Source organism: Pseudomyrmex gracilis, unplaced genomic scaffold (genome assembly GCF_002006095.1).
Source record: "Pseudomyrmex gracilis isolate BER0280 unplaced genomic scaffold, ASM200609v1 scaffold_1880, whole genome shotgun sequence".
Lineage (NCBI taxonomy): Eukaryota > Metazoa > Arthropoda > Insecta > Hymenoptera > Formicidae > Pseudomyrmex > Pseudomyrmex gracilis.
The window spans coordinates 3977-14688 of NW_018022464.1; the positions used below are offsets into that span (position 1 = coordinate 3977).

Here is a 10712-nt window from a genome sequence, read left to right on the forward strand (position 1 = left end):
TCGCCCTTGTATGAAATTAAAAAAGACCTATGAGTACCACTGCCCGGGGTTCCACTGTTCTCAACTCTACCGCGATTTATTACACTTTGTAAATGACCGGCTATACTACCGTCTAAATCGAACGGAAATTCTCTTTCTACAATTACATTCGGACTCACATTTCTATCCTGCCTATTTATTTCCGCTTCTTGATAAAGCGCCGCCGGTGCGGTTCTCGGTTCCCGTACCGGTAATAGACCTCGTAGCGACCGCGCTACTCGCTCGGATTGTACGCCGCGTTGTTGCAAACGCTAGTTACCGAACATATGTTTTCGCTTGCTTTTACAAAATTTATTCGACTTATAGTAGTTGACCTAATTCCGCTTACGAGAGTCGTATCTGCGTGGTGTTGCTGACTCAGCTTTCCTCGCGCCGCCGCCGCCGCTGCTTCGCCGCTACTGCTGTCTCGCTTGCGTTGACTTCTTTGTCACCTTTGCTACTTTTTTGGCTGTTCTTAGCCGGTTCCTCGGTGCCCTTCCTGGCCCTTCCGTTACAGCTGCTTGTCTGCTTGTTGCTTGCTGCTTCCGGAGTTTCCCGGCGGTAGATTTTGTTTTCCGTTCTGCTACTGCAGTCCGGCCACTTCCTTATCTCCGCCTTGTGTCACTGCCCGTCGCTTGGCTTGCGTTAAGTCAGTGTTGCCGTGTAACTCGAGACTGTGAGTTCGCGGTGTCTTTCTTTCTCTTTTGAACTCGTAGTTCGCAAGACACTCTTTTAACGACTGCTTTTTTTTGTTTCAGGAGCAGTATTCTTCGATACGGGGGTTCACTTATATAATTTTTACACATATATATTTTATATATATTTTCTTTTAAATATGCCCCTTCTAAAAAAAATAGAACTCTACCGTTTTCGTTTTTTTTTCTTTTCTCACCCAGTGTCCTTTGCTTACTTTTGATCTAACCGGAATCTCCTGCTGAGTTCTGTCCTTGACACACGGAATAAGAGATCCCACCGCTGCCACCAAATTTTGTTGGATGTCGAGGAAGGTCTGGTGGTAAAGATGAGGTTCTGATCACGAACTTGTATTCTTATCTTTATTGCTTCGATTACAACGTTGTTTCTTACACGGCTGTTCCTCACTGTGGTAAACTCTCCGGCTTGCGGAGCCACACAGTGAGCTAGCAGTCCAATCACGGTCTTTCCTCTGCTTCATCCACGCAATCGATTTATAGTAGATTGATCGCGCTGATTCAGCAGGCCCACCGGTCCTAGCAACGGCCGTGCTAGTTACCGGTGCCGATGTCGACACATGCTGCGTTGCACTTCGAACAATGCGGCGATGTGTCGCACCCTGTGGCAACCAGCAGTTCTTCCTAGAACTGCTGTCTTTTTGCAACCCAGGTCATTGAGCAATGACAGTGATGTCTTAGCACATTGCTCAATGGCCTCACCTTACCTTAGCTTTTAACACAAAAATTGGCGCACAACAATACATGTATATCTCTTTCACTCACTCATTACATTACTTTTCTAGTTATTTACTTATACATTTTTTGTAACACTTTTTCTATTTATCTCTGTCTGTCTGTCTGTCTGTCTGTCTCTATCTCTCTTTATCTCTCTCTTTCTCTTTCTCTCTTTCTTTCTCTCTCTCTTTCTCTCTCTCTCTCCCTCTCTTTCTTTTTCTCTCTCTCTCCTTCTCTCCCTCACTCATTCATTGCATAACCTTTCTACTCAATCATTCAGTAACATTCTATGCTTTTTTTATCTTTCTCTCTCTCTCTCTCTTTCTCACTCATTCATTACATAACCTTTCTATTCAATCATTCATTAACACTTTATGTTTTTTTTATCTTGTTGCAATGAATGAGTGAGCGAGAGAGAAAGAGTGAGATAGCTAACTTAAAAAAGTATAGAATGTTTATGGATGATTGAGTAGGAAAGTTATGCAATGAATGAGTGAGAGAAAGAGAGAGTGAGAGATAGCTAGATAAAAAAAACAAAATGTTAATAAATAATTGAGTAGGAATGTTATACTGTAAATAAGTGAGAGAGAGAGAGAGAAAGAGAAAGAGAGAGAGAAAGAGACAGACAAAAAGATAAAGATAAATAAAAAAAGTGTTATAAAAAAATGTATGAATGAATGAGTGACTAGAAAGGTAATGCAATGAGTTAGTAAAAGAGATATATATGTATATGTATATATAAACAGATAAGAAACATTTTAAAGTATGTTCATATATATATATCTTTTTCACTAACTCATTGCATTATCTTTCTAGTCACTCATTCACTCATACATTTGTTATAATACTTTTTCTATTTATCTCTGTTTCTCTGTAAGTTTCTCCCTCTTTCTCTTATTCTCTCACTCATTTATTGCATAACATTCCTACTCAATCATTCATTAACATTGTATGCTTTTTTTATCTATCTCTCTCTCTATCTCTCTCTCTCTTTCTCTCTCTCGGTGAGTAGAACGTGTAGACGTGTTTTGTGTTTCTCTGCATTTGAGAGTTGATTTCTGCCGGTTTCTGCTCTTCGGGGCTTTCTTTTCTAGATACTGCTCTTGCCTGGCTCAATTTCTGGCATATTTCATCGTTTCTGTGAGTGCTCTGACTTGGCTGTATTTTTCTTCTGTTGTTTCTGACGGCTTCATTTTCGGCAACGCAAGTTTGGCAAACATTTTCTAGAAGTTTCTGATCTGAGTGCGCGTGTGTGGTTGCATGCGTGTGATTGGAGGTTTCTGCGGACTGGTGAACTTCGGAGCTTGATTCGTGGAAAAGATTGCGGGATTCTTGGAGTGACGCAAGTGTTTCTAGGAATCTCTGCTGATAAAGCAGTTTTCCACCATATCGGTCATGGCTAAAGATGTTGAAGACACTACTGACTTAGGACAGAATAATAGGATGCCTAGGACTTCTAGTAGGTCAAGCATAGTTGACAAATCGCCACCTGGCATTATTATGTCTATATAAAAAATTAATGCACTTAGGGCTTCAATAAGTAAGCATGAGGAAGTTTTTACTAGGCTTATGTTTTGAGCAAGGATACCATTGATAGAAAAGCGCAGATGGAGTCAGCCTTTAGGGCATGCAAGAAAGCTTTCTTAGATGTTTCATCGGTATTAGCTCACTTATTGGAGGAAAAATCTTTAGAGTGAACTATTGTTGGAGAGATTAGAAGAGTTGTTACGGATGCGCTTGAGAAGAGTGAAGAGCGAGGTGCGTTGAAACTGCAGGCTGCGGCGGAGGAGTCTAATGTAATGGCGGCTCGCGGGTCTCTTTCATATGCATTGGCTGTAGGTTCTAAGCCTAAATCTAAGATGCATGTTTTGCGTGGACCAACAGTTGAAGTTCGGGCATCCACCTCTTTCTTGATAGTGCCGCAAGAAGAAGAATCGAGTAGCTTTCCGACGTCGCAAGCAACAAAAGATGCACTAAGTCGTGTCTTCAGGCCCTCTGACTGTCAACTCAAGATTAATAATGTATCTTTTGTACGCAAAAATGGCATTAAAATAGATGCAGTCTCTCCTGACTTGAAGAGAAATTGAAGGAACATCGAGGATTAGCAGAGGCGGGTTTGCGGATAATAGAAAACACAAAGACGAATCCGAGAATTATCGTATATGGCATTCCAACCAATATGTCGTCGGAGGAGATTGCAAGGGAGATGTTTGCGCAGAATTTACAAGGTTTAAACAAGATTACGGATGTACTGAGAGTTGATTATGTATATCCAGCTACATCTAACAAGCATACAACAAGCTGCGTACTGGAAATTACCCCTGAAGTGCGGAATTTATTTTTATCACGCGGTTGAATCTACCTGCGCTTCAATGCTTGCAAATTTGCGGATCACGTAAGAGTGTTACAATGTTACAAATGTCTTGGACATCTGGCCAAAGCATGTAAATCTGCACCATCCTGTGGACATTGTGGAGAAGCGCATGAGATGAAGGATTGCGTTAAGCGTGAGTTGGCTCCCAAATGTGACAATTGTATGCGCCTAAATAATAGTAATGACTTAAGCCATGAAGCAACGGATGCTAAGAAATGTCCTATATTAAGCAAAAAAATAACGGCCCGAATTGCGAATATCAATTATGGATAGACGAATTAATTGAATCGAAGATCTGCAAATATGTCACGTGAATTGTCAGTCTCTATATGCGCATTTTTGATGAATTCAAGTATTTTTTCGGTAATTCCAAGTATCATATTATCTGTTTATCAGAAACTTGGTTGAAGCCTGCAATCTCTGATAGCATGGTTGCTTTGCCTGGCTTTTCACTGTACAGATGTGATAGGCTGGGGAAGGCAGGAGGAGGTGTTGCTTTTTATATTTGCAACTCTATCAGTACAGCTATTTTGAAGATGTCTGGAGGACTTTATTGCAACAAGCCAGAATATATTGTAGCGGAAATCTTTGTTAACAATACAGCAAAACTATTATTGGCAACAGTATATAGACCACCTAACTGTGGCTTACTCGGTGAATTTCAGGATATCTTCCTGGATCTTCAGACTGGTTACAGGCATTCCGTAATTTTTGGAGACTTTAATGCGGACATGTCCGTGGTTAGCTATGACAGCAATCAATTGTCGCAGTTCATTGAGTCATCTGGCTTGTATTTGGTTCCTTACCAAAAAACTCATCATCTGAAAAACTCAAATTCTTTTCTTGATTTATGTATTGTAGATGACTTTGAGAAGGTTGCAGGGTATGGGCAACACAGTGTGTCTTTCTTGTCGGCCCATGATCTGGTCTACATATATTACAAAATTGGAGTAGAGCGTGGATGTCGTAGAGAGGTTCTTTGCCGTGACTTTAGAAATTTCAAGATAGATGAATTTTATTTGAACTTACAAGCCAAAGAGTGGGAGCAACTAAAAATTTCAGATTCCATAGATAAAAAAATAGACATGCTGAATGATTATATATTGCAATGTTTGAATAAGCATGCACCTGTACAGCGAAGAACTTTTAAAAATTTTCCTGCGCCGTGGCTGACTGGGGACATTAAAGCCGCAATGAGAAATAGAGATAGAGTGCGCAGAAGATGGCGGAGGACTGGAAATAATGATGACGATGCTGCCTTCAGGAGGCTGAGAAATCAAGTGCAAGATCAGGTTCGAGCTGCTAAAGCACGCTATTATCTTCGGATATTTGATTCGGCGCAGAATCCAAACACTGTGTGGAGTCACTTGAAACATCTAGGGTAAAGACCAAAGATATCGGCAGGCGGCTGGTGTACTCGGTTGAGGAGTTGAACAACTTTTTCGTGCAAGTTGCTGGAACCACTAGTACTGATGTACCATATGTGTTTTAGATAAATGATTTTGACGACAGCAGATTTTATTGGAAGTATATCTCTCCGCAGGCAATACAAAAGACAGTCTCTAGAATAAAGACCAATGCCACAGGATGCGACGAAATCTCTTTAAAAATGTTTTATCTAACAATGTCGTACATTATGCCTGTTATGGAACATATTTTTGATTTCTCTTTGTCTCATGGCATCTTTCCAAATATATGGAAAAAGGCAGTAGTGTGTCCTATACCAAAGATCAACACTCCAACAGCTTCACAGCACTATCGGCCAATTGTTATCCTTCCTGTGATGTCTAAAATTTTGGAGCAAATAGTATGTGATCAGATACAGGCATTTTTGGAAGAGAATGATCTTTTTGATCCCTACCAATTGGCGTATAGAAAAGGTCATTCTACACAAACTGGCATTATAAGGGTACTTGATGACATGAGGCTAGCGGCGGATAAGAGAATGATTACTGTTTCTGTCTTATTTGATCTGTCTAAGGCATTTGACAGAGTTCATCATCCAACACTTTTGAGGAAGCTAGAAGATAAAAAATTTTCTACTTTGGCACTTCGCTGGATTGCTTCGTATTTGGAAGGTAGACAGCAGGTAACTAAGGATCCAGTTGATCGCGTTATCTCCTCTTCTGCTGTTGTCGACACTGGTGTCCCGCAGGGCTCTGTTTTAGGACCATTACTTTTTATTCTTTATATTTCTGATTTCTCTGAAGTCCTTTCTCATTGCAAATACAGCTTTTACGTTGATGATTTGTTGATCTACTTACATTGTGAACCTCGTGCACTGCGGGATGGCATTGCTTGCGTTAACAGTGAAATCTGCAAAATAAATTCATGGACAACGTTAAATAAACTTCTTTTAAACCGTGAAAAAACGCAGGCCATTATTACCGGCTCTAGTAGATATATAAATGCCATTGACTTTGCGACTTTGCCTGATATTGTGGTGGATGATGTTGTCGTACAATATTCGTCTGCTGTTAAATATTTAGGAATAACTATTGCCAGTACGCTTTCATGGGACAAGCATGTCAACAATACAACGAACAAAAGTAGAAGAACTTTGTATCAACTAAAGCTGTGTAAAAATCTAATGCCGCAAACTCTGAAACAATGCACTTGGACTATTGTTGTAGTGCGCTAACGGACATTTCAATCAGTCACAATTTAAGACTGCACAGAGCAATTAATGCATGCATAAGATTTGTCTTTGGCATTAGAAGAGATGAGCGCATAACACCATATTATGATTCTCTTAAATGGTTGAAATCAAACTCCAGAAGAATTTATTTTGTTGGATGTCTGACTTACTGTATTCTATCGGCGCAGTGCCCTCGAACTTTGTTTGATAATTTTCAAATAAGGAATACCATCTCCAACAGACAGACCAGAGCAGACACTGATCTGCTTGTCGTACCGTATTGTCGAACCGAGATCTCCAAACGGTCTTTCACATGTACTGCGGTAGACACATGGAATAGTTTACCATCGCATATTCGGGCAGTTGACACATTAAGCAATTTTAAAGATAAACTCTATGCTTACTTGTTGGAGCGTAAAAACTGAAACTGTAATTACATTTGCGCTTATCTTTTCTTTTCTTAATTAAATATTTTCTTTTTCTTTGATATTTTTTTTTATATTTTATTTTATTTTATTTTATTTATATTAGGACCTTGAATAAGTTTTCGCTGTGTTTTTGTTTAAAAAAAAATGTATTTAAAATATAAGGCTTACAATCACTTTACTCAAAATATTGTCCATCATTAGAGACCACTTTTTCCCATCTGTCTGGCAGTAATTGAATCTCCCGTCAAAAAAACGATTCATCTTTTGACGCAATCCATGAATCGACCCATTTTTCGGTTTCTTCGAAAGAATGGAAGCGCTGCTCGCTCAAACTATGCGCCATCGACCGAAACAAATGGTAATCGGAGGGGGCTATGTCCTGTGAATACGGCGAGTGGGGTAAAACTTCCCATTGAAGCGTTTTCAGGTAAGTTTTGACTGGTTTTGCCACATGTGGCCGAGCATTGTCATGTAACAAAATCACTTTGTCGTGTCTCTGCTCGTATAATGGCCGCTTTTCAGAGCTTGACTCAAACGCATCAACTGAAATCAATAGCGAGCTCCCGTGATAGTTTCATTAGGTTTAAGCAGCTCATAATAAATTACGCCCTGCTGATTCCACCAAATGCAGAGTAGAAGCTTCGAAACGTGGATATTTGGTTTTGGGGACGATGTTGATGCGTGACTGGCCATACCCCACGATTTTTTACACTTTAGATTGTCGTAGTGAATCCACTTTTCATCTCCAGTGGTGATACGGTGCAGAAAACCTTTTCTTTTCTGCCGTTGAAGCAGCAATTCACACATGAGAAAACGTCGTTCAACGTCTCTCGGCTTCAACTCATACGGCACCCAATGTCCTTGCTTTTGGATCATTCCTAACGCTTTTAAACGTTTTGAAACTATTGACGCATCTACTTGCAATGTTTTCCCGAGCTCTACTAGCGTCTGACATGGATCTTGATCAAGCAATGCCTCCAATTCTTCGTCTTCTTTGTCGGTGCTCCAGAACGTTCTTTATCTTCAAGGTCAAAGTCATTATTTTTAAAGCGCCTAAACCAGTCTCTGCATGTCGTATTCGACAAAGCATTGTCACCATATGTTCAACAAAAATTCTGTGTGCTTCAGCTGCAGATTTCTTTTGAATAAAGCAATGCAATAAAAGTCGCAAAAACACTTTATTTGGCACAAAAGTAGACATTTTCACAATAGGTAAATAAACACGTGGTTGACACTGTGGTAAACTATATCTACTAGAATTTGAGGTTACATATAGTACTACTTAGCTGATGCGTTACCGTACAAAATTCCATGCACAGAGTACTACGCCATCTTTTAAGAAACAGCGAGAACTTACTCAAGGTCCTAATATATTTTAACTTTATGAATTTTTATGTTTATTTTTTGTTTGTTTATATAATATTTGTATTATTTTACTTTAGTTGCGCTTTAGGGGACTTGTCCCGGAAACGCTGGAATAAATAACGCTTTCTCTCTTTCTCTCTCTCTCTCTCTCTCTCTCTCTCACTCACTCACTCATTCATTGCATAACTTTCCTACTCAATCATCCATAAACATTCTACGCTTTTTTTATCTAGCTATCTCATTCTTTTTTTTTCGCTCCCTCATTTATTGCATAACCTTCCTACTTAATCGTTCACTAACATTTTATGCTTTTTTTATCTAGCTGCAATGAATGAGTAAGAGAGAGAGAGAAAGAGAGTAAGATAGCTAAATAACAAAAGCATAGTATGTTTATGGATGACAGAGTAGGAAAGTTATGCAATAAATGAGTGAGTGAGAGAAAGAGAGAGAGAGAGAGAGAGAGAGAGAGAGAAACAGACAAAGAGACAAAAAAAAATAGAAAAAGTGTTATAAAAAAATGTATGAGTGAATGAGTGACTAGAAAGGTAATGCAATGAGTTAATCAAAGAGATATATATGTATATGTACATATAAACAGATAAGAAACATTTTAAAGTATGTTCATATATATTTCTTTCACTTACTTATTGCATAACCTTTAAAGTTACTCATTCACAATTATATATTTTTTAAACTCTTTTTCTGTTTATCTCTGTCTCTCTGTTTATCTCTCTTTCTCTCTTTTTCTTTCTTTTTCTCTCTCTCTCTCTGTCTCTTTCTTGTTCTCTTATTTCTTGTACTCATTAACTAATTGATAGCACTTTCTTACTCACTCCTTTGTTTATTCACATTCATTACATACGCGTACACGCACACATTGCAACATTTCATATAACAAGCACTAACTTTAAGTGTATTTTTTTCTATTTTCCTTTGGGACCTGTAGCCGACCACAATCTTGGCCCCGTCTTTTTAATTTTAACTGATGGTGACGCCGCGTGTATTATTTGCGCCGCCGTTCTGCCTTCCGCTGTTAGCGGTGGCGTCGCCGTTGTCCTAGTCGTAATTTTTTTTTGTTTTTTATTTGTCGTCGGCGTTGGCGTCGGCGTCAACGGCAGCGTCGGCATCGGTGCCGTTGATGTCGTTGCCACTGCCGCCGCTGCCAACTTTTGTCCCGATTTTGTTGGGTCACTCGTGCTGGAAAAAATATATGAAAATATAAATATAGAAAAAAAAGCACATATAAATCACATATCTTACATGCTAAGTTTATAAAAAACTATATAAAACCGATAATTGTACTTACATTTCGACATGCTCACTCTCCTTCAACGGCCTACAGACAAATGAGCGATACCAATCGTTGGTTCACAAACATTGTAAACAAAACTCGCGATTCGCTGAACAATGTCAGAGGAGATCGGGCAGGGGAAATCATTCTCCTACTGCTGTTTTCTACTATTGCGTGCGTTTATCTTTCGGTCTCCGTCAGCGGGATCTCCGACCCAAACGTACTTCTTTCAATTGTAACGGTTCTGCTGTTTGTGAGAATTTTCCCGTTTTCTTTTATTAATTTATTTGCTGCGGAATAACTTGTCGGGATCAGAGACAAGTAGAAATAAAGTAAACTCGGTGATTTTAAATATGAAAAATTGATATGATTTATTCAAACAAAAAAAAGCAAAAAAAATATTTACAACAAAACACTCCACCAAACGGTGAATTCAAAATAATAATCTTTGTAAGCAGGTTTCAATCGGCGGTGCGTGATATGGTAGCGTTCGTACACGGTTCATTCAACTTTCGGGAAAAAAATATTTACACACGGCAGGCGATTTAAACGGCGCGACTCTGACAAGGCCGTACGGAACCCTTGAACCGATATTTTGTCTTCCGAACCGCGAGTTCCGTGGAGCTTCAAAAACGCGTTTTATCGCAAGAAATAATATTTATCGCATAAAAAAGTCGCTTTTTCTGCTGAAAACCGAGTTATACAATGTCGCTTTGAAAACCAAGTATTATCGGTTCGCGGAGAAAAATATTTACAATATCGAAAAGTTACTTTCTTCCGAAAAAGTGTATTTGGTTGTTTGGCCGGTCTTTCTTTGCTAGGCTTATATTACTATCGTTCTTTGCTCGATCTCTTAAAGCGGCTCTAACGGAAAGAATCGGTTTGCCCGACGAAGAATACGTGATTCCCTTAGAACGGTTCTAGCGGAAAGAGAGCCGGTTTTCCCGGCGGGAAATCGGAAGATTCCCCGGAGTGGTTTTTAGCGGAAAGAGAGCCGGTTTCCCCGGCGGAGAATCGGAAGATTCACCGGACGGAACGGAAAAAGAGCCGGTTTACTCGGCGGAGAATCGGAAGATTCCACGGAGCGGAGGGGAAAGAAATCCGGATTACTCGGCGGAGAATCGGAAGATTTCCCGGAGCGGAGCGGAGCTGAAGCCGGTTTACCCGGCGA

At 39.7% G+C, this 10712-nt stretch overlaps 1 protein-coding gene across 1 annotated transcript; it reads left to right on the forward strand.

The window, feature by feature from the left end:
* Positions 1-2840: 2840 nt before the first annotated feature.
* On the forward strand, positions 2841-6460 carry LOC109862504. The gene is made up of 5 exons (XM_020442579.1): positions 2841-2904; positions 4444-4702; positions 4814-5200; positions 5332-5908; positions 6197-6460. Exons 1-5 carry the CDS (start codon positions 2841-2843, stop codon positions 6458-6460), a joined length of 1551 nt encoding a protein of 516 aa, XP_020298168.1.
* The last annotated feature ends 4252 nt before the right edge of the window (positions 6461-10712 follow it).